Genomic DNA, 22,677 nt, shown 5'->3' on the forward strand with positions numbered 1-22,677 from the left:
GATAGCGATGGACGTTGCCATACTTATTTAGTCACTTCAATAAAATAATACGGGCGAAATACTTTATATGGCAAAGAAACGTTTGCCGGGACAGCTAGTAATCTATAATACTAAACAATGTCTTCGCCTTTCTAGAAAATTTTCCAATGTTTCAGACTAGGATAAAATGTATAGTTTGTTTAATATGGAAAAAGGCTACAGATATAATAGAACTGAAAAACGGAATACATAGTTGATGAGCCAATTGAAAGTTTTCACTAGTAATAATTGTGAATAAATTGCATAAATTATTCCCCATACAAAAATTCAGAACTCGGCATCGGAGTTTCTTTGGATAAATGCTCACCTTCCCTAGCGGCCTCCATGAGCGGCGTGTACCCCTCGTCGTTGACCTCCTCGATGTTGGCGCCGCGCTCCAGCAGCAGCATCGCCAGCTCCACGTGGCCGCCGCACGCCGCCAGCGTCAGCGGCGACTCGAAGCTGTCCGTTGGCATGTTCACCTGGTATACAAGACGCGTTAGTGGAATAGTCAACCGTAACACTTTGTATTAGGTTTCATTTTGTAATGTTCTAATTTTGAAGATTGTGGATTGTGTTCGATGTTAAGTACAGCAAGACACGTTAGGGGAACAATCAACCGTAACACTTTTGTAAATGGGTAGGTTTTAGAATGTTGTAATTTGCAAGTGACATAGATAAGGCAGATTGTGGAACAGGAGTTTTGTGCTAAAACGGAATAGCCTCAAAATCAATCTGTAATTCAATGTTTGAGAATTGGCACCCAAACCACCACTTTTTTCATTTGTAAGTTGTATGTATAGTTCAATATAAAAATAATAATATGATGCACTACTCTAATACTAGCAAGTAGCATTAAGCATTATCTAATAATTAATATATAAAATTCTCGTGACACAGTTTTCGTTGCCATACTCCTCCGAAACGGCTTGACCGATTCTCATGAAATTTTGTGAGCATATTGAGTAGGACTGAGAATCGGCCAACATCTATTTTTCATACCAAAAAAAAATATATATGGCAAAACAACGTTTGCCGGGACAGCTAGTTGTTGTATAAAGTCTCATGTTAGTCGGATAAAATAACATTTGATTTATTATTTCATAAAAACTACGAAAAGGCATCTAAAAACTAGTATTTAACGGCTTCTCATGGTAATGTGTAGATTTGTACAAATTTATGTAGAAATGTATGTGTGTAGTTACGGACAAATAGTGATGTAGAGGTGTCGAAGTGTTCTGGTGTGCAGATGTAAAAGTGTAGATGTCGATGTGTAGATGTAGACCTGTCGAAGTGTTCAGTTGTACAGATGTAGACATGTAGATGTGCGTGTACAGATGTAGGTGTTAACACATGTGTAGCGGGGATAGATACAAGCGCCGTACATTTACCTGTGCGCCGGAGTCGAGCAGCAGGCGGGCGACCTCCACGTGTCCGTCCATGCTCGCCTCCATGAGCGCGGTGTGCATCTCGTCCGTCTTGTGCTCGCGGTCCGCGCCCGCCGCCAGCAGGAACCGCACCATGTCGAGGTGGCCCTTGTAGCAGGCGAGCGTGAGGGCCGACTCCTTGAACTCGTTAGAGTGCGTGTTGATGCCAGCGCCGTGCTCGAGGAGGATTTTCGCGACGCCCACGTGGCCCGCCGACGCGGCCTGGTCGACACACATGATAAAATTAGACGAAGATGAAACGAAAACAAAGTTTTAAAACTCTTATGACCGGTTTCTGAAGTTTTTGATAAAGTTTATCTATTCACTTTCCCTTTGATTGGCCAACATTAAATTATTAACCTCAGAAACCAGGCTTCAATAAGGCAAACAGTTGAGGCAACTGATATTGCCTGTATCAAATAATTATTCTTTGTGAATTTAATCAGTGATTTTTTCAACTAAATGCAAAGTCTGTTCTTAAAATGGTTAACATTTAGGGCTATGTTTATTCATGTATATAGTTACTTCTTTTCACTATTTCATATAGTTTCGCAATTCACCTGTTACCTTTTGTAAAAATTACTTTTAAATTGGCTTGGGAACTAACCCTCTTACTAACTACTGTATCAAGGGGGTCATTGTTTGTCCTGTATTCTTTTTATATTTAATTTTATCGCTGTAACTGTACAGCAACCACTAATACAAACCTCCATGAGCGGCGTGTGGCCGTTCTCGTTGTGGTCCTCGACGTGGGCGCCGTGGTCGAGCAGCGCGCGCACGCACTCCTCGTGGCCGCCGGCGCACGCGTACATGAGCGGCGTGTTGCCCGACCCCGACACCGCGTTCACGTCCGCGCCGTGCGCCACCAGCAGCCGCACTATGTCCACGTGGCCGGTGCTCGCCGCCTCCATCAGGGGTGTGCAGTCGCCCTAGTCGGACATACAGTTTTAGAAACACCGTATCGACCAATAGCAAGCTGATGATAAATAAATAGCCAACAATTACAAGCTAAAAAAATACTAGTACAAAACTGATTAATAAGTTTGAAACGAATCTGATAACAGATAAACAAACCTCTTAAAACACCAGTATTTCAGTCACCTACTCAGCTACCCCTTATTTAAATAACAACGAATGCGTTTTTGGAGTAATATTAAATAAAAAAAAAAATGCTACACCTTTTAAAAGTCATTATTATAATCCGTTGTCATTTTAAACAATCCTAACTTTTCTAAATGCCATCGACTTTCACCATATCGGCGGTATTTATAATGTATAATATCACACCTTGATCCCCCGGTCCTCGACGCTGGCGTGCATGGCCAGCAGCACTTGCGCCAGCTCGTAGTACCCGGCGGAGCAGGCGAGGGACAGGAGCGAATCGCCCTCCTCCGTAGTCTCGTGGACGGAGCGGCCCTCCGTGAGCAACTTGCGCACCGTGCCCACGTCGCCGTCCGAGCACGCCTCTGCCAGGGAGGGCGCCCCGTCCGCGCCCACTGCGCCCGTACCCGCGCCCGCACTCGCACCCGCACTGGGCGTCGTGCCCGTTGCCGTTGAACCGCATTGTGTGCTGCAAATAAAAAAAAAATGAAAATACATTCTAATTTTAAATGCAAGTTGCAGCTCAATAAATAGCCGTTCAGATAAGATCAAAGCTTCATTAATCACAGTGGCATATTCGCCTCGATCAGACCGATCCAGGAATCAGAGACTCAACTGTGATCGATCTGAGAGACGATGCGTACTCAATCTCGGAGTGTCATCATTAACAACTATTCGACTAAACCTTTGCTTGACAAATGACCAAGCGGCAAGCAGCATGTGGAATATCGTACACTAACTTATTGCTTTGTGCCTGTGTAAATATTCCTGAGCGAGTGAAAGAGTAGTTTACATTCTGTCTTAAACAATTTCTACTGGCCTTAGCATCTTCTATAACTTTGTCTCTAGGTCATACTAATATGACAAAAGTAATAGAACAGTAAAATAATGTGTTGTTGTATGATGTTCTTTGTCAACCTGTCGCTTTTTTTATTACGGACCTTTAGATGATGATGTATGCGTTTTTGCGGTGTGTGTGTGCGTGTACGTACGGCTTGTCCTGGTGGTGGTGCCGGTGGTGCGGGGGCGGCTGGTCGCTGCGCATGCGCGTGAGGGCGGCGGCCGCCTCGTCGAGCGCGCACGACACCGACGACGTCAGCCGCCGCAGCACCTCAGGGTCCGCGAGGTGCTTGCCCTCGCCCGCCGAAAGCTTGTTAAAGCCTGTAGAAGAGGAAAGTATAATTTAAAAAAAAACAACGTGTGGCACTCGGGAACTTCTGCATAGCATTTTTTATCAACGCAATAATTATAATTCGCAGATGTCTAGTCGCACATCGTCTTCATAAATGAACAATTTGTTGGGGTGCTCTTACCATAACTAACAATATCATAGAATTAGAACGTTAGAAAAGGCATTCCATACAATCGTCAGCGCTAAAATGTGTCACCCTCGAAATGAGTGAGCTCACTCATCTGAGAGCAGTGTGCCTTAGGACGCGGTAACAGCCGGACGTGTTTAATTTATTAATTACCGCGTTGTTTTTCGCTACATTTCGCTCCAGAATGCCGACATGTGCCTTCCGACAGTGCAGTAACAAAACGAGGAATACAAATAAAGCCAAAGGTGTAATATTTCACACGTAATTACTAAGATTTTATTAATATTTAAATTATTGTCTTCCATTTTAAGAGAAAAATCAAAGCGAAGCGTAAAATGAGCGGAAGAGAAAGTAGTATATGATATTACTGTAAGACAAAAAAGGACGACAATATTTTCTCGATTCGATTAAAGCGTAAAATAAGCGAAAGAAAGTAGTATATGCTATTACTGTAAGACAACAAAAAAGGACGACAATGTTTTCTCGATACACATTTTGCATGCAAAAACATTGCTACAGTTTTGACGGCATAACGTCGTATCTAAGTATTTTGATATCGTTGAACAGTATGATATTATTTAGGAATCTTAATGAAACCATTTTTTATAAATTTCATTCAGTATTTTTCGCTATTTTTTGTCTTCTATACTCAGATACAAAACTAACGCGTCCTTGAAACGTGAACTGCATGAACGTAAACAAACACCCCGTAGTTATGACGTAGTGGAATTTTAGAAGAAATTTAACTGTGACGCTGACAGGTCGCAGACGTTCGGCGCCGAAAACGAAATGTATGAAACAACAGCGCAGACCGCTACGCGATATGCCATGATCACACCTACCGAGTGGCGAGACAGTGCTCTCGGCCGAGCACTCGATGTTCTCGGTCAATTTGATTGGCCGAGAGCAGTGTTTCGCCACTTTACTTGGTAAGTGTAATCAAGCCATAATACTGAAAAACGCTTCCTAGAATTTCATACATCTCGGGCCATATGGTGCGCGTAATGTCGGCGTAAGACTAAAATCAGCCTTAAATATTTTCTTTACGGTAAACCAAGGATCGGTGAAAGCTGCGAACTACTTAATTATTTGCTTAGCGTGTCGTGTTTGCAATGAAACTTATCATTTGGACATCTACAAGTAAGCATTAGCATTCAGTCATTAAATTCGTTTGATACTGATAAAGAAATAATTAGGTTTTAGTACAATCAGCAAGTACCTAATACTTCTACAGTAAAAGCGTTGCTAAAATAAAATTTTATTTAAAAAAAAAAACCGGCCAAGTGCGAGTCGGACTCGCGCACCGAGGGTTCCGACAGCTTAAAGGTATTATAGACCTGAGTATTTGGTATGAATTTCAATTTAATACCTCTACGCGTTTATGAGGAAATGGGTAGTAAGTTTAAAATTATTAAAAAAAAAAATATTATGTGATGTAACTAAAAATTTATGGTTTTCGTAATTTTTCCTTTATCTATGCTATAAGACGTTGCTTCGTACCAAATTTCAAGATTCTGAGTTCACGGGAAGCACCCTGTAGGTTTTGATTCCCTTGCAAGTGTCGAAAATTTGCGGCATAAACGGCTGTATCTTTTGATTGCGTTGGCTTAGAAGTTTGATTTTTTCACAGCTTCAAGGGACAGTAGACCTGAGTAATTGATATAAATTTCAGCTTCATACCTCCACGCGTTCCTGAGAAAAAGGGTCTTGACAGACGGACGGACGGACAGACGGACAACAAAGTGATCCTATAAGGGTTCCGTTTTTTCCTTTTGAGGTACGGAACCCTAAAAAAAGTACCCTGGACCTGGCAATGTTTTGTACAATTCAATTATAATTTATATTATTGGACTTTGTACACCGATCGTCAGAATTGGCTGTGTGTCTATTTACAATTTAAATCGTGCATAACCGGAGAAAGTAAAAATGTCGCGCAGACTCGGATCAAATTGGAATTCTTTTCATAATTTATAACTATGATATTATCAATTCTCTTTGGTGAATAATAACTTGATTATCTTTTTCTGCTAGTAGTCAGATGATTTGTGTTTTAATCTAAGTACGTCAAATTAATTAGTTTGGAGACGCTAACCAATTTTTAAGATTATTTGATCATAAATTGTTTTAGACTATCCTTATAATATGAAACTTCGGAAGTTAGGTAATGTTATCATGCCTAATCTCATTTAATCGTCCAAGCAAATATTGTAGTAGACGTTGAACTTGAAAACAAAAACAATTTCAGGAATGACGACTTTCTATTTGTAAAGACAAAATTATTGTTAAAACTTCGCTTGATATGAAGGTACAATAAAAGAAAAATTCATAGAAAAATTCTAATTAAAGATTCCAATTTCGAATAGAAAAATGTGCTAAGAGTTAAGACAAAGCAAACAGTGAATTACTTTGCTTGACCTCAAAACTGTCCCTTATATTAAAGACTTCTCTATTTATTGACAAGATTCTCTCTGTAAGCCATTTGCTGTTATTTAAGTTAAGAAGTTTCCAACCAGATTGCCGTCTTATCGTTATGACGTCATAATAGACACTTTTGTATGTTTTTTTTTTTAATTTCACTTTGGGGTCACGCTGTTTTATTTAAATCCTGCTTGGTATCTAGGAAACAACCCATCTATGCCTTAAATAAGCCGGTAAGAGTAGAGAGATTAGGGTAGAAACAAGATTAGTGACTTGAATAGAGACGAGAGTATAGACTATAGAGGCTTCTATAGAGGCTAGAGACCCGTCTAAGCGATATTTAACAAAATATCGCCTAGACTTGTCTTGATAATATAAATACTTAGAGTAAAGATAAATAGAGAGAGAGAGAGAGAGAGAGAAAGAAAAGTATACTTAAATAATAATTAAATGATCTAGGAGTTATTCAAGTAGATTACGCTCGCAATTCCGTTGAGCCGACTTTCGTTTATCGCCATACATATTTCCGGGATAAAAACTATCATAATATGTCCTTTTCCGGGACTCAAAAATATCTTCATACCAAATTTCATTGAAATCGGTTTAGCAGTTTAAGCGCGAAGGGGAAACAGACAGACAGAATTAGTCACGCTTTAGCATTTATAATATTAGTGTGGATTTTGATTATAACAGGTGATAATATATTAAACATATTATGTTTAATAATATAGAAGCACGAGCTAATTATAGAATTAGCTCGTGAATATTTTTTGCAAGAATATCGCATAGCTTCCGCGTATAGACGAATGCAACGCGGCCGCGAGTCGCGACAGGTGCGCCATATTATGACCTCTGAATAATTAAATGAGCAATGTGCGGCGTAGAAAATATTTTGCAAGTTCCGAAACAGAACCCACTAGATGCAACTCCGTTGCGCCATAAACCGTTATCGTGCGGGAACTGTACATTTTCTGGGACAAAAAGTGTCCTATGCACTTGACTCACTCATGACACTTGAAGTCTCGACTCGAGACTCGAGATTCAAAGTTTTTCCATACCTTGCAAAATTGGTTTAACGGTAACATACAGACAGACAGATAGACATGGATTGTACTGGTCAGTGCTCACGACACGACGTCATGTATCCGACGTAGGGTTGCTGAGGATTCCTCTTCCTCTTCCTCATAATGAGGAAGTTCCGCAATATTTTGGGTTCCTCAACCGTTACCGCATCCTCATAAATAAAAATACAAAAATCCTCTTCCGCTATCGCTTCCTCAAATTTTAGAGGAATTTATGAGGAATTTCACTGCGCATGCGCGTCGCGTATCCGATCGGCAACGCACACGCCAGAGCGCGATGCATGCCGGACCGAACGGGCGAGCGAGACCTCCCCTCTCGCCACCCGCGCTGTTCCTTGCTTGTTTGTTTTAATTTGACATACCTATTAGCAAGCGTTGTTTTGTTTACGCGTGTACGCAGCTACGCACGCATTGCGAATAATCAAATAATTTGATTTATTTTATCGAAAATCGAAATTAGACCGAAGTGTAGTGCTATATCAGGTGTTCCCAGCCTTTTTTCTCCACTGCCCACTTTGAGAACAAAATATGTTTTAGCGCCCCCATTGTTTCACGGTTCACCTACTTTCTTTTCCTAATTTAAAGTAAAGGGCATTTGCCACAAATTTGTCGGTAATATTAGCCCCCCCAGCCTCTACAAAACGCCGACATTTTTTCTGAGTCCCACACTACCCCCCTTTAGATTCAGCGCCCACAAGGGGGCGTTATTGCCCACATTGAGACGCTGTACTATATGGACGTACTTCCTCTTCCGCTTCCTCATCCGCATCCTCCTCAAAAAAAAACATCCTCTTCCTCATCCGCATCCTCTAAATTTGCGCGTGACAATTCCTCTTCCTCCTCCTCTTCCTCATAATCACTTCCTCAACAACCCTAATCCGACGACGCCATAAAATCGTATTGGTGTGCTACTGGTGAGACAAGTGTGACGTATGATATTATTGATAACGACGACTCAACGAGTCATAATATACGTCAATGCCCTGACATATGTTTCGGAACGAATCAACAGTATGGCCACAGAATAGATAATAGTACAAGTATGGCGTCGATTGTACACGTCATTAACACTTCCCAGTAGTATACCCTGGTTAAATTTTGGAACTCACACATTCCGTTATTGCGTAGCATTATCTTATCAGGAAATGTCACGTGGGCAAACTTAATTACTACTTAGCACAAGGGCGCAATTCGAGTGACGGTGAATGGATTTTAACAAGTTGGTGCACTAAAGACTTTGTAAAATAAAGTGACAGCCAAAATGCGCATTTCCGTCCTATTCTCTATGTACAAACATACAAAGAAACGAAGTGAAGAAAAGTCAATAAAAAAATTTACTTGACTATGCAACACTTTGTAATTTGTTTTCTAAGCTAGCAATACTACAAACCATCATGGTTGGATGTATCAGTGTCACAACTTTACATCGTCGTTCAAACTGCCTCCTGATAGAGTAACTAAAATAAATACATTTTTGATAGACAGTAATAAATCCCACCAAAAACATTTTCATGTAAAAATGTTGCCAAGATGAGAACATAATATTATAGTTCGTCGTGTCAAAAAGTAGTGAGATCTCATGTAGAGCCAAGTTTCTAACCTTACATACTCAACCCTAAATCTAAAAACCTTAATTTTACCCTTAATATACAGTAACTAATGATAAATGGCCAGGCCACCGATTTTGACTAATGTGTAGAGTTTATAGATTCTCCTCGTGCGGCTGACACATTATAATATTATTATCAAATATTTTGCCGCGCTTTAGGGTAAAATTAAGGTTTTTAGATTTAGGGTTGAGTATGTAAGGTTAGAAACTTGGCTCTACATGAGATCTCACTACTTTTTGACACGACGAACTATAATATTATGTTCTCATCTTGGCAACATTTTTACATGAAAATGTTTTTGGTGGGATTTCATTTCTTTTTGTAAGCTGGTTTACGTTGTTTTTTCTTTTAGTTCATTTTTTAGGGTTCCGTACCCATAGGGTAGAAACAGGACCCTATTACTGAGACTTCGATGTCTGTCCGTCTGTCTGACTCCAGGCTGTAACTCAAGAACGGTAAAAGCTAGAGAGTTAAAATTTTCACAGATTATGTATATCTGTTGCCGCCGTAACAACAAATACTAAAAACAAAATGAAATTTATATTTAAGGGGGGCTCCCATACAACAAACGTGATTTTTTTGGCCTTTTTTGCTCTATATCAATAATGGCAACAGGTAGGTACTTGAATTTTTCTCAAAGTCCTTAGTTATATGTCTACTTTAATATTTAATAATAATATTAAAATAAAATAAAAAATTAAGGGGGGCTCCCATACAAAAACACAAATTTTTGCCTAATTTTGCTCTATAATGGTACGGATATAGGTTAAGTTGGGTTTGATAATTTTTATGTTGTTTCAGTACTAATATTATGTTACATACCAAATTTCAGCTTTCTAAGACTTCAGGAAGTATCCTAATAGTTTTGATGATCGGTGAGTCAGTGACCAAATTGTGGATTTTTGGACACCTATAAAATCTAAAGTATAATAGCTACGATATTTAAAATTTGCGCATTTAATAACTATACCCATGTCATTATATCTTAAAAATTTCAACTATCTGGCATTATTCAAACCAAAGTTACGAGGGTTCAAAAATACGACGAAACGTTTCGAGAAAAGGTAGGTAGTGCCCTTGCGCGCTTCGCTTGGCTCATCTTGGCGGGGGCACTTTGTAGTGTACGGTATTATGACACAGCATTATCTTGACTTCTTTGACTATTAGCCAAACAAAAGATAGCGAGACCTCGAGACGAACCCTAAACCCAGACTTCTCAGGAGGTCAGTGCACCTCATAAACCTGTTTGGTGCGGGAAATTAGACACTAGGAAGTATTGAAATTACGCGTATCCTTCACAAATACGGATTAAACACTTGACCTCTGTTACGGAAGCTGGAAACCATAATTTCTTTGCACTATTAAACTATCCTATGTCCTTCCTTGTCTCTCAAATTATCTCCATACCTTTAATATCTAAATAGATTTAGCCGTCTAAGAGGGAACGCGGGTGCAGTAGAATTTAAACGAAGAAACTATTGTCATCACGCTTAACTGGCTTAACCCTGGCACGTGTATTATTGTGAATTGTGATAGAGAGATACAGTAAATCGAGGTAACGTAGTCCTCTGATTCCTCCTTCAAAATGGGCTCTATTTTGAAGGAAAACCTTCAATTATACTTATAATTATACATATATACATCAAAAAAATAACTGTCATTGTAACGAATTGGAAGTGGTAAATAATATAAAATATTTGGGTCTGATTATAGATAAAAACTTTACTTGGAAGCCCCATATAGAATTAGTATGTAACAGATTGAGATCAGTACTCAGTAAATTTTATCTTTTAAAAAGAATATTAGATAAACGTACTCTGCTTATGGTTTACTATGCTCTGGTGGAGTCTGTCATTAATTATGGATTAAATTGCTATGGGTTAACGTTTAAAACGTATATAGAGCAAATTAAAAATATACAAATAAGGTTTTTAAAAATAATGGTAGGTAGATAAAGGAACAAAAAATAAATGCAAAGACGACTATTGTAAGCTATTCCAGGAATGTGAAATTATACCAGTAAGTGAAAAAGTGAAATATTTAATTGCGATAGAAACATATTATAGTGATAAATTTAAAATAAAGATAAAGCATAAATATAGTGTTAGAGAGTCGAAAAAAGGAAAATTAGAGCAAATAAAAGTAAATAATTACTATGGGGAAAGAACTAGGAAGTATATAGTGCCTAAGTTATGTAATAAGTTTAAGTTATTAAGAGAGGAAAAGAAAATAAAGTGTAAAAAGAAATTAAAACAAAAACTCAAAGAAATGCTTGGATATACTAAGAAAATGTAATAAAAAAAAATGTAGTCTCATTCTCACACACAAATACCGACACACACACACAAACACACACACACACACACACACACACACACACACAGACACACGCACACACACGCACAAACACAAACACACACACACACACACACACACACACACACACACACACACACACACACACACACACACACACACACACACACACACACACACAAACACACACTTTTTAGTTAGTTCATAATTATGTTACTTGTTAGTATTATATTTTGTGTAATTATTGTATTACAATTGCATGTAATTTTTTGTGTTTGAGCGGAACGCCTACAAACTGCTTGTTCAGTTTGGCGTATTAATGTATACTGTAAAACAATTGTAATAAAGTGAATAAAGTATTTAAAAAAAAAAAAAAAATTAACCTTTTTTTAAAACCTTAAATGAGGATGATTAACTAATGGAACATCACATAGGCTCTATGTGATGATCTTTGGAGCAATAATTGCTATCGCATTGCCCTCGCAAGATACGTGATACGGGGGCCGAACTACCGCATAGAAAGGGGTGGAAAGCGGTGGTAGGCACCAGTAGTAACGACGTACAGAAAATATTTGAAAAGAAAATATTCTGAACAAAAAATTTTGAGAGTCTCAGAAAACTACGGATTGTTACTATGTGGGGAGAAGTCAGAAGGGTACAACAGGTAAATAGTAGTCACGTAGTTCGGGTGCCTTCCCTTACCAGTTATCACTAACGAGCGCATAGGCAATAAAAGTGAACGCATCAGAAGAAAATAACTGCGAATTCTATTGCGGTATCGATGCGTATGTACGCATTTATACGTCTCATTAACACGTTTACGCTTTCGTGAAATAATAATCATCACCTCACACCTACGGGCTACGTCGCATACATATTCCTACTTATAAGAGAAATGCGAAAGTCTGTAAGGATGTGAATTACGGGTATTTGTTTATAATATCACTAGATGTCGCCCGCAATTCCTTTGCGCCAAAATTCGCGCGGAACCGTAATTTTTTTTCGGGCTTAAAAGAATTTCCATACTAAATTTCAGCAAATTGAGTTCAGCAATTTGGGCGCGAAGAGATAACATACAGCGGGGCTAAAATGGTCGCTTTGAAGAATCATGATGTTAATCATAATATGATTCATTTTTCTAAAATCGCAAAATGCAACTCTGCTTGCAATTCATTTCTGTATTTTTGTACTGATTTGACATTTGTCAGTTTGACAGTTTTGACAATTCATTTGCTGAATTGATTGAGAGGAATTGCTAAATGTGACCACTTTAGCCCGGCTGATAGGAAGACAGACACGCTTTCGCATTTATAAATTATAATATTAGTATGGATAACCCACGGTTCATTGATTACACAACGCATTGAGACCTCTTACAATACAGACGAACAAACAAACAAATACATCTCATATTAGGAGACAGCAGATCAATAATGCGTGGAGAAATCAGCGGTCAAATAGAATCAAGTTATTTGACAATATAGAAAAATTTCGGTCCGCCATAAAGAGGGCATTGCACTGGCTGTGGCCCGGACATGACGAATGCGTTTCGGACTTACGACTTTTCAAAATCGAACCCGCATACTTTAGTCCAGAGACCATTAAAAAAATAATAGCGCAATATAATGCTACTAAATAAAATTGTGCATTATAATGCTACGAAATAAAATAGCGCATTTTAAATTATAAATGAACCAATTAAAATGCTATGATTAAAATCTCATTTCAATAGGGTCTCTATTCTAAGTTCTAACTTGTACTATTATCTATTCTGTGGTTTTAAGAGAAGCTCACAATTAGTTGTTAAGATAACATTTCAGTAATACGAGATGTAACGAAATCGAAGGGCTAACAATATAAAGCTTGCTTTATAGTTGCAGTTTTGATTGTAATTTCCAGCAAATTGAAATCTCGGAATCAACGATTTTCATGAAATTTAATATATAGGGGGTTTCGGGGGCGATAAATCGATCTAGCTAGGAATCATTTTTAGAAAATGACATTTTCATCGAATACCGAGCAAAGCTCGGTCAAATAGCTAGTAAGAATTTAAGTTTTAACATTGTCCGACAAGTTTTTAATTTAATTTCCTTTTGTGTTAGAAATTCAAACTTAAGAATCATACGGTCTGCTGCATGACAGGCTAATGAGCAATGAACATAATCCTTATCGTACAACAGATAAATATTGAGACAACAAAGCTCTACTTTGATCGAGAGGTCGAAGGAGCATACACCTCATGGTACATAAAGCATTTAACTTTTGTAAATTACGGCCAGAAAAAAAAAACAACTGTTCGATAATTGAATTTCGAATAACGAATAGACGAGAAACTCTATGTTTGTGTGCGTTCTATTTTCAACTGTATTGTATGAATGTAGAGTTTAATTTTCAGCTTCGATTTTCTTTTCTTCCAGGGAAATTCCGAATAACTGCCAGTCTAGATATTGCGAAGCGTACAGTCTGTATATTTAAGTTAGCACTTAAACAAGTCACAGGTTGTTTTTGTAATAGGGAGGGTCCCGAAACATAACTTTAATAGGCTACCTGCAATACCTTTATTTACTTGGACAGAATGTGACCTCTGACGCACGCGCCGGTTCCACAGGTTTAAAATTCGAACATACTAGTTGTAATTCACCTGCGCGGCATTAATTGTGACGTCACTCGATGTAAATCCGATCAGCGTATCACAGATTTGTTTTTCATAGTCCGCACCATTTCAATACTCGGTTTTTATTATTTTTAATTTTTTTTACTATGAAATAAGGGGGAAACGAGCAAACGGGTCACCTGATGGAAAGCAACTTCCGTCGCCCATGGACACTCGCAGCATCAGAAGAGCTGCAAGTGCGTTGCCGGCCTTTAAAGAGGGAATAGGGTAGTAGGAGAGGGTGGGGATGGGAATGGAAGGGAATAGGGGAGGACAGGGAAGGGAATAGGGTAGGGAATTGGGCCTCCGGTAAACTCACTCACTCGGCGAAACAAAGCGCAAGCGCTGTTTCACGCCGGTTTTCTGTGAGAACGTGGTATTTCTCCGGTCGAGCCGGCCCATTCGTGCCGAAGCATGGCTCTCCCACGTTCAGAAAATGGTTCAGAATAATTCAGATGCAATTTGTCAAGAGGGTGTCCTTACTCCTTAGTGACAAAATCACCCCAGTGACTAGTCACAAATATTATGTCCAGAGTCCGGCGAAAATTATTAAAATGCAATGCACTGATATAGACACAGGAATTATTTATTCACTGGCGCATATGAGTGGCTGAGCACTAGTCATTTAGACCCCGGGCCGCTAACACACCTCTAATTCCTTGGGGACCTTTTAAATGTTCATGACATCCGAAAACTATAACTTTAAGGTGTGGCTAATTTTGCTGATGCATTTTTTTTATTCACAAAGTCCTTGTTAACAAAACATTATTATGTCACGTCAAATGCCGGATTTCTAATACATATTTACTATCTAAACAAAACACTGGAAACGAGTAATTTCACCTCCATCAAGAGCCTTCATCCCAAATCCCAATGCAACGTCATAAGGGCCACTCTCATAGACCGGTGGTACTCAACCTTTTTTATACGGGCCGCAACCAAAATTTTTTAGGGTTAAAAAATAACTTTATTCAAATATACATACATAATACATATACATAATATGTATAGTTATTTCAAAGTAGAAAAATTTTCACGATTTTCACGACGACTGCACTATGTTGCTGGTGGGCGTGAATTTCAAAATATTTTAACTTCACGCGGGCAACTAACAATGTCCCGGCGAGCCGCAGGTTGAGTATAGTTGGTCTAGACTCTATAGACTATACTGTAGGGCTGGTCACTTCTTGTCTATATTTTAGAGCAGAGTCTACACAAAGCCAATATTGGCAACTCACTAAGGCCATCATAATACAAAGAAGAACTAGAGGTAAATTAACTCCGTAACATCTGGCCAACACGACCGCTACACAAGCGAATGCGGACAAGTGTGAAGCTATCAGTTGGTCCGCCGTGGCCGCGGTGCAAAACACAGGCGCTAGCGATTCCAATGTTTACAAATATTGATTGGGTAAACGAGGTCTTTGAACTAGATGTGCCCACTAGAAGATTTCACTGAACGATATTAACATAAATTATCATAATCACGGTTATACCTTCACGTGTAAAGAAATGAGGTAAACTTAGCGTTATTTTATTTAATCAAACAATGCCTGATAGACAAAATAATTGCCTAAAAATCTATAAGCGACTTGTTTCGAGTATTAGAAAAATTGTTGTCTAAGTATTATAATGTTTTAACTTTGATTTTTATGCGGTTTATCTGTTATCATCAAAAAATTCTTGATCTAGATCTCTATCAATATTCAATAACTAACATCCGATTTACTAATAAATAAAAATATGAATGGGAAAGTATATCTGCCTGTTTGTCTGTTCCTTCTCCACACTTAAACAGCTGAACCGATTTAGATGAAATTTTGAGTGGGGTTACGGTAACAATCATAGGATAGATTGTTGTGGAAACGTTGCGGAAAGTACGGGTTTCGCGCGATAAACGATTTTTGGCATAACGAAGTTTTAGGCGTCATCTATTAGAGTAAAATACATACAAAGAAAAACTAAATCGCCACCTTCCGTGACATGGATCACGCGATAATCTGTTTGACTTCCACTCACAACGCTCACAAGTCACAACTCACAAGAGACCGCCTCAATCCTCATGGCAGTGACGCTATGACACGTCACACATCTGGCCTAATCGCGAATATCGCTAAACAAAGATGAAAAGAAGACGACAAGGAGGCATACAAACTCAAACTCAAAAAAATGTATTCAGAATAATTATTAATATTTTCAAATGTTTTCTGAACGTTGGTACTACTGGTGCCAACCACCGCTTCGGAAACTACGCTAAATAAGAATCTTGTAAGGCGAATTCTCTTCTTTTTTTAAATAGATTTTCCTAAAGGAAGCCCGCGAAAACGGTCAGAAAATCAATGATGCCTCGAATGCATGGGAATTTTCCCATCTACTCAAATGGATACCTTAAATCCGTTCAGTGCTTTTTGCAAGAAAGAGACAAAAGCAATTAACACCTAGTCATCCTCAGTTATAAATAATATTTAATTCGCATCAAATATTATTAAGAAACAAGCAAACGCCATTGCCTGATGAAAATAATATTATGGACACATTGAACACGAGTATGTCTTCAACAACCTCTGTAATACTTGACGAAACACCCTTGTTTTTTTGGTGTTTTTTTATGAGACTATGGTAATTTTAGTTTTTTGTGAGACTTGTATTTAGTATTTTTTACCACATACCAAACCTAAAAAAATTGCGACGTTTGTATGCAGCAATATGTGTAAATAAAGCTTTTACATTAATTAACAACATTGTCTTGATATGAATACAAGTTTTAAATACATACATAATGCTTTAGATTTCAAAATGGAAAAATGTACATTGTTAATTTGGAAGTATTGGCAAGATTCTTTAATATTTTTATTTTATTAAACTAAACTAAATAATATATTAGAATGAAAGAAAGAGGTGAGCCTGAACTACTTATTAAATCATCATGCATGCTTGCACAGTATAAAAACAGAGTATCAAAGAGCTATGATCTGGCTTTATGGTGTCAGTTGTCATGTCAGTCAATGTAGGCAAGTCTAAATTATCATTAATTCTGGGTACAAAATACTATAGCATTCCTGGGCTCTCATGACCTTAGCGCTAGCATTCATCGTGAGTGCTGTTGATGGAAATTAAAAATCAGTATATTAAAATGACTTGTAACTTGTGAGTAGTACCTGTGTAATGTTTATTTCAATTGAATGTTAACTAAAGAGTTTCAAAAATATAGCTTTGGCTTTGTAGCTAAATAAGTATTTAAAAAAAAAAATAGCTCCCACACCGGTTTCGGTGACGGTGGCCGGTTTCATTGAAACCAGGCCAGCTACGCAGGAGTAATTTTATAGTGCCCAAGTATGTGCGCAGTACACAAGAGCACTCTCTATTCCTTTACTCTCATAACCCAGTGGGACGGAAGACCGACACGACCGGCGAGAGATCAGGCGCAGGACCGACTTTTTACATGCCCATCCGACGCATGAATCATCTTACTTGTCAGACAATCAGGTGATCAGCCTGCAATGTCCTAACCAAACTTGGAAATAACATGTTTCCAACGCGGGAATCGAACACACAACCTCCTATACCACTAGACTACGGAGGCGTTAAATAAGTATTTAGTGAATGCCTAAATTATAATAATAATAATATCTATGGACGCTTCACTATTATTTATTATTATATATATGGACTATTATGCCTAAATTATAATAGGATTATGTGCAAAATTTCAATTTTCTAGTTTCAAAATTAATTAACATTAAAATTATTGATGAGGTTATTTAAATCATAAGCAGCTCTATAAAAACTTGATGAAGCTGAAGTACCTATGCATACATTTGCACTTTGGAATAAGTTTCTTGAGGTTCTCTTTTAACTGTTTTAGAAGTGACAATTGTTAAGAAATAATAATATTATCTTCTTTGTAAACAGATTTAACAACTCACCAGCAACTTCAAACAGGGTTTCGAGTCTGGCCTTCATTTCGGGATCCTCACCTCTCTCAGGATCATCGTGAGACAGTAAAAACTTGGATGAGTCTGCACCGCTACCCTCCTCTTCCATCTCCACCTGCCCCAAAAAAATTGAAAGATTAAAAACTGACACTTTCATAGTCAAAGAGAATAACTATAATCTGGAGTCCTAGAATAAATTTGAATTATTTTACAGTGTACCAACAATGCAAATGTCAAAATGGCTTTAATAGTATAAGGTTGGGTTGCACCAGAGGCGTGGTTAAAGTTAAAGTTTTTTTTATAGTTAAATATGGCGTCCTTAAGCTTTAACTTTAACCTTAGCTTTAACCAGAGAAATTCACATATGAGCGGAGGTAAGGACGCCATATTTAACTTTAACCAAAGATTTGACATTTTACACTGTAGTTAAAGTTACAGTTAAAGTTAGTTGGTGCAACCCAGTCTTAACAAAGCTTTCCAACATTTGGCTAGTAGTAGGTTAAAAAATTATAATTATAAATACATTACAATAATAATTTACCGTTTACAGTAATCCTGACATGTATTTAGCTAAATTAAAATGTTTTAAATATCTTTTTACTGTTGTTGTACCCTTGATGCACCACAGAAGCAGTTTTATTTATAAATTATTGCTTTTGCAAGGGCATGTTCAACATTATCTATGTGAAATATTTTATAAAACATGTTGTTAGTACTATTATAATTATTGTAAATTGGCCAAAAAGTTACGATTTTTAAAAACAATATCTACATTCTCTTCAAAATAATTAATTATATTAACTTCTAATATTTACACTACTCTCCCAAAATCATATTTTATATTTGATAAGCATGTGATAATACTATAAGAATCTACGAATAATAAAAACTGAGGAAAAGTAACTCCATCAAAAAACATGCACCACAATACTTGTCAAAAAAGTGTACCTTAGGTACACATTTCAATACATTTGAAATATTTAAGTGACCTTGAGCGGAAATAGGCTGACGTTACATGACAGATCAAAAGGAACCAAATTTAAAACGGTAATAGTATGGAAGTTACGATTCCTTGGTTTTTTTTATTCGTAGATAAGAATATTAAAAATCAAAGAGTAATTATTGTCAACTGCGACAAATGGTGCAAACTCATGGTCATTACGGGTCGTTGAACTATAATTTAACAAACAAAAATAATTTATTTGTACTATGTTCTTAATTTTATTGAAGCTTGACTATATCCAGTTTTAAATAATTTTGTTCTAAATGTTAATAAAGTTTAGTATGAGTTTATTCAGTATGAGAGGCCTAAGGGCCGATTCACACAGGAATGGCAGCCGCGAGGCGAGCACTTTCAGAGTCATATGATCTTTAACTTTATCTTCATTATTGTAATACATAGTATTGCTTGAGAAATCGCTGCCGCCAGCGGCTACGAGCAGCCGTAGACTTCTCAAGCGATACTATGTATTACAATAATGAAGATAAAGTTTAAAATCATATGACACTGAAAGTGCTCGCCTCGCCGCTGCCATTCCGGTGTGAATCGGCCCTAAAACATCACATTATCATAAATGCACGAGAAGCAAGAAGAACTATAATCTTATGCACATTGATCTACTTCAATTTGAATTATATTTTTTTACATTGAGATCAGAATAAAAACAGACTATACCACTTATGATAATATTTTGGTATTATACATAAACAGATTTAATTGGGGTATACATAAATAGATTTAATTTATTAATGTAAAGTACACTTAATATAAAAGTATACTGAATATTCTTCCCAACATTTGTGAAGAATATTCAAAAATGTTTATTGTAAATTTAGCAGCACACCAAAATATCACCATTTACTTTTTCACTAAATGCAAATTAATCATATAAGTTTTTTAACTATTATTTATAAAATCTGAGAAATAGATGTAAAAAGAACTAAACTTTCAAAATTGTCTTCATTATTCAAGAAAATCAAAAACAAAAACAAAGCACAAGCCAGTGTTATAGAAATACTTGTCAGGGGTCAAGTTACAGTGGTCATAAACATTATTAGGAAAATTTTAGAAAAAGCAGCAAATCCATTGTCAACTCTTATCATAATGTAAAAATAGTTTGGTTAGTGTAATCACTAATCAGTAAACAGCAAGCTCAAGCCTATATGCTCCTAACGGCAACTCTGATGTTATAGGTTAGAATTATAGGATAATACAAGCACTGAATAAATTTTGACACATTATGTTAGAATCACAAGGACCATTCAACATTAGAAACAAAACAATAACATTTTAAGTGGCCGGCGCACAAACAATGCAGGTTAACTGGATTCACTCAAACTGAGACAGCGGTTAGTGCCCGTGAAGCTCTCCGCTAGGATGTGATCTTCGACTTACCAACAGGTCTGGCCTGCTAAGGCACAAACAAGCCAGCAAGATCTATAACACCAACGAGAAATATGTGAGGAAATATATCTGGCAGCTTCGTAAACATGTTTAGTGAGTACTCTCAGTGACAATGGTCCTTGTAATTCGTCATTATCCAACATTTTGCGCGAATCGTCGCGGACGATATAACCAAATCGTGTACGCGTGTCGACTCAAAACATAACATTTAACGCGACATTTACTATGGGACACACGAAAATTATATAATTCACTCGTTTATTTCGTAGTAACGTCATTCAAACAACATCCACCAGTTCGTTTTGACTAAATAATGCATGTGATTCGAGAAACATGGCCACCGTAAGGCGAGCCCTATGCAAAACACAAATAGACAATCGAATTTGTCTTACATCGGTGTCCATGTGAAAGGATTATACAATTGGATTTCGTCTAGGAGCGCCTGGCATAAATAATTTCTTGCGCTGCTACTTAGTAGAACGTATGTACCTATTGACTTTCTGACGTTTTACGGAATATTTGGCAAGCGACATAAACCGTAATATCGAGTGTGAAATTCTGTTGTAAGCTTCTATCCACTTTTTATGGTTATATATCTCGAAGACAAAGGTAATTTCATTACAAAAAGTGATTATATGGTCAATCATGTACAAGATGTCCCTAGCAGCATTTAGCGGTACAGATAATCACAATCCCTTTAGTGCCACCGCCTCTACTGAAAACAAAACACGTTTTACCTCGGATACAGAATCATCCTCGCTTTCAGAAGAGTCCGTCATGTATTTGGCAGGCGCTCCTGAATACGTTTCGGTTTCAGATTTGGCCGGACTTGAAGCCGAACTTTGAGGAGTGGACGATTTTACCACATCAAGTTGCACATTCACCTTATCGATATTTCGGTTTTCAGACTGTCCAACATTCTGCATTTTTGTCCTAATCCAATATAACTTAATTAGTCTTTTAGTATGAACACTTTTTTTACGAAATTAACACGTTTCTTATTAGCAAACAAAATTTATTTCGTCATTTAGCGAGGCTCATACCCGCCATGTCTACTACTATGGCGAGGTTCCCGGATGCTTCAAGTAGGGTAAGTATTGCCCTCTGGCGAATGCAAGAGGAACTTTTTGGTGCTGCCACAGATTACTAGTATATATTTGTGCTGCTCTCTAGTTTGAAATATCCGCAACTACGTGAGAACAGACAATTTTTTCTTTTTAAATTAAAACTATGACAATGAAAACAATAAATATTCAGCCATAACAAAATTAAAACTCAAGTTTTAACTTTTATGCCTCCTGCAGACAGGCGCGATATTATCGGTTGGTAAATATCGCTGGCGATATTGCGATAATGCGTCGCGATTCTTTGCACACGGCAGCAATTTTATCGTCCGATATTTCTTTACGAAAGAGGCGAGAGCGCCGCGCTGCCAGTGTTGCCAACTTTTCAAAAAATTTCTTCGTACAGCAACTTTTAAAACCCACTAAATTTCAAATAAAACTCCCCAAAAATAAAAATATTTATCATTTGGGGTACGTTCTACAAAATTATCAATGACGTCATTATTTTTGCTTTAAATACGACTCTCAAAATCACCCATATTAAAAGGTGGGTCGAAGTGGGCTTTTTTACATATCACGGATCTCAGGTGGAACACTTTTTGTGTGATCGCGTCTGCGGCGCACATACAATCTGCATGGCGCGGCTATGCAGACTGTATGTGGGCCGCAGACTCGATCACACAAAAAGTGTGCCGTCTGCGATCTCCCTTATGCAAAATAATTAGAGTCTGGCTAGCGAAAGATGAGACTGGCTTTTTATTAGAAAAATGATTATGGTAACACTGTCACTAACGTCATTGTCACCTATAGCATCTGTTGTTTATGTGTCAAAGTGAAAAATATTTCTGTGGTTTACGTGATTTTGTAATTTAAACATGACGAAAACTTTGAAAAAAAGATTTACGGAAACTGCTTTTTGCTATGATTAGTAAATAGAGTCTGGCTAGCGAAAGATGAGACTGGAAAAAGGCGGCAAATTCAAAAAATCGACGTATAACAACCCTGTTTACAGCCGGAATTATAGTTTTACGGTGGTATGAATAAAAAAATCTCAGTGAACGTTTTAACAGCTTTCTAACTAAAATGTTCACTAAAGTTAAAAACCGTCTTATAACACTCCATATGAATAAACGCTTGCTAAGCCTTCGCTAAGTAAAATACCTTTAGATGACGTTTTATAAGAATTTTTTTTGGTAATGTTGGCAGTGTGTCAATTTATTGTATTCCACAGATTAAAAATTGTATTCAATGTGTCAAAAATAAAGAGTAAAGAAAAAATAAATGTACTTTATGGATTTTATAAATCATAGAGCAAAGTAGACTTTGACAT

At 37.4% G+C, this 22,677-nt stretch overlaps 1 protein-coding gene across 4 annotated transcripts in view; it reads right to left on the reverse strand.

Annotated features, from left to right (window-relative positions):
• Positions 1-21,373, reverse strand: part of LOC121725771 (ankyrin repeat domain-containing protein 17) — a 60,999-nt gene extending 39,626 nt beyond the window's left edge. For 3 of the 4 annotated variants that reach the window (XM_042112876.1, XM_042112874.1, XM_042112873.1), the window contains exons 1-8: positions 21,021-21,373; positions 20,275-20,316; positions 17,871-17,994; positions 3,539-3,707; positions 2,733-3,015; positions 2,153-2,374; positions 1,404-1,667; positions 347-500 (exon numbers count right to left, since the gene is read on the reverse strand). In XM_042112876.1, coding sequence (XP_041968810.1) covers positions 347-500; positions 1,404-1,667; positions 2,153-2,374; positions 2,733-3,015; positions 3,539-3,707; positions 17,871-17,994; positions 20,275-20,316; positions 21,021-21,209 — 1,447 coding nt within the window. In that variant the 5' untranslated portion in view covers positions 21,210-21,373. The remainder of the gene's footprint in view (positions 1-346; positions 501-1,403; positions 1,668-2,152; positions 2,375-2,732; positions 3,016-3,538; positions 3,708-17,870; positions 17,995-20,274; positions 20,317-21,020) is intronic. The other variant, XM_042112875.1, reaches the window with a different exon arrangement.
• Between the last annotated feature and the right edge of the window lie 1,304 nt (positions 21,374-22,677).

This window comes from Aricia agestis, chromosome 3, assembly GCF_905147365.1.
Source record: "Aricia agestis chromosome 3, ilAriAges1.1, whole genome shotgun sequence".
In the NCBI taxonomy this organism is placed as follows: Eukaryota; Metazoa; Arthropoda; class Insecta; order Lepidoptera; family Lycaenidae; genus Aricia; species Aricia agestis.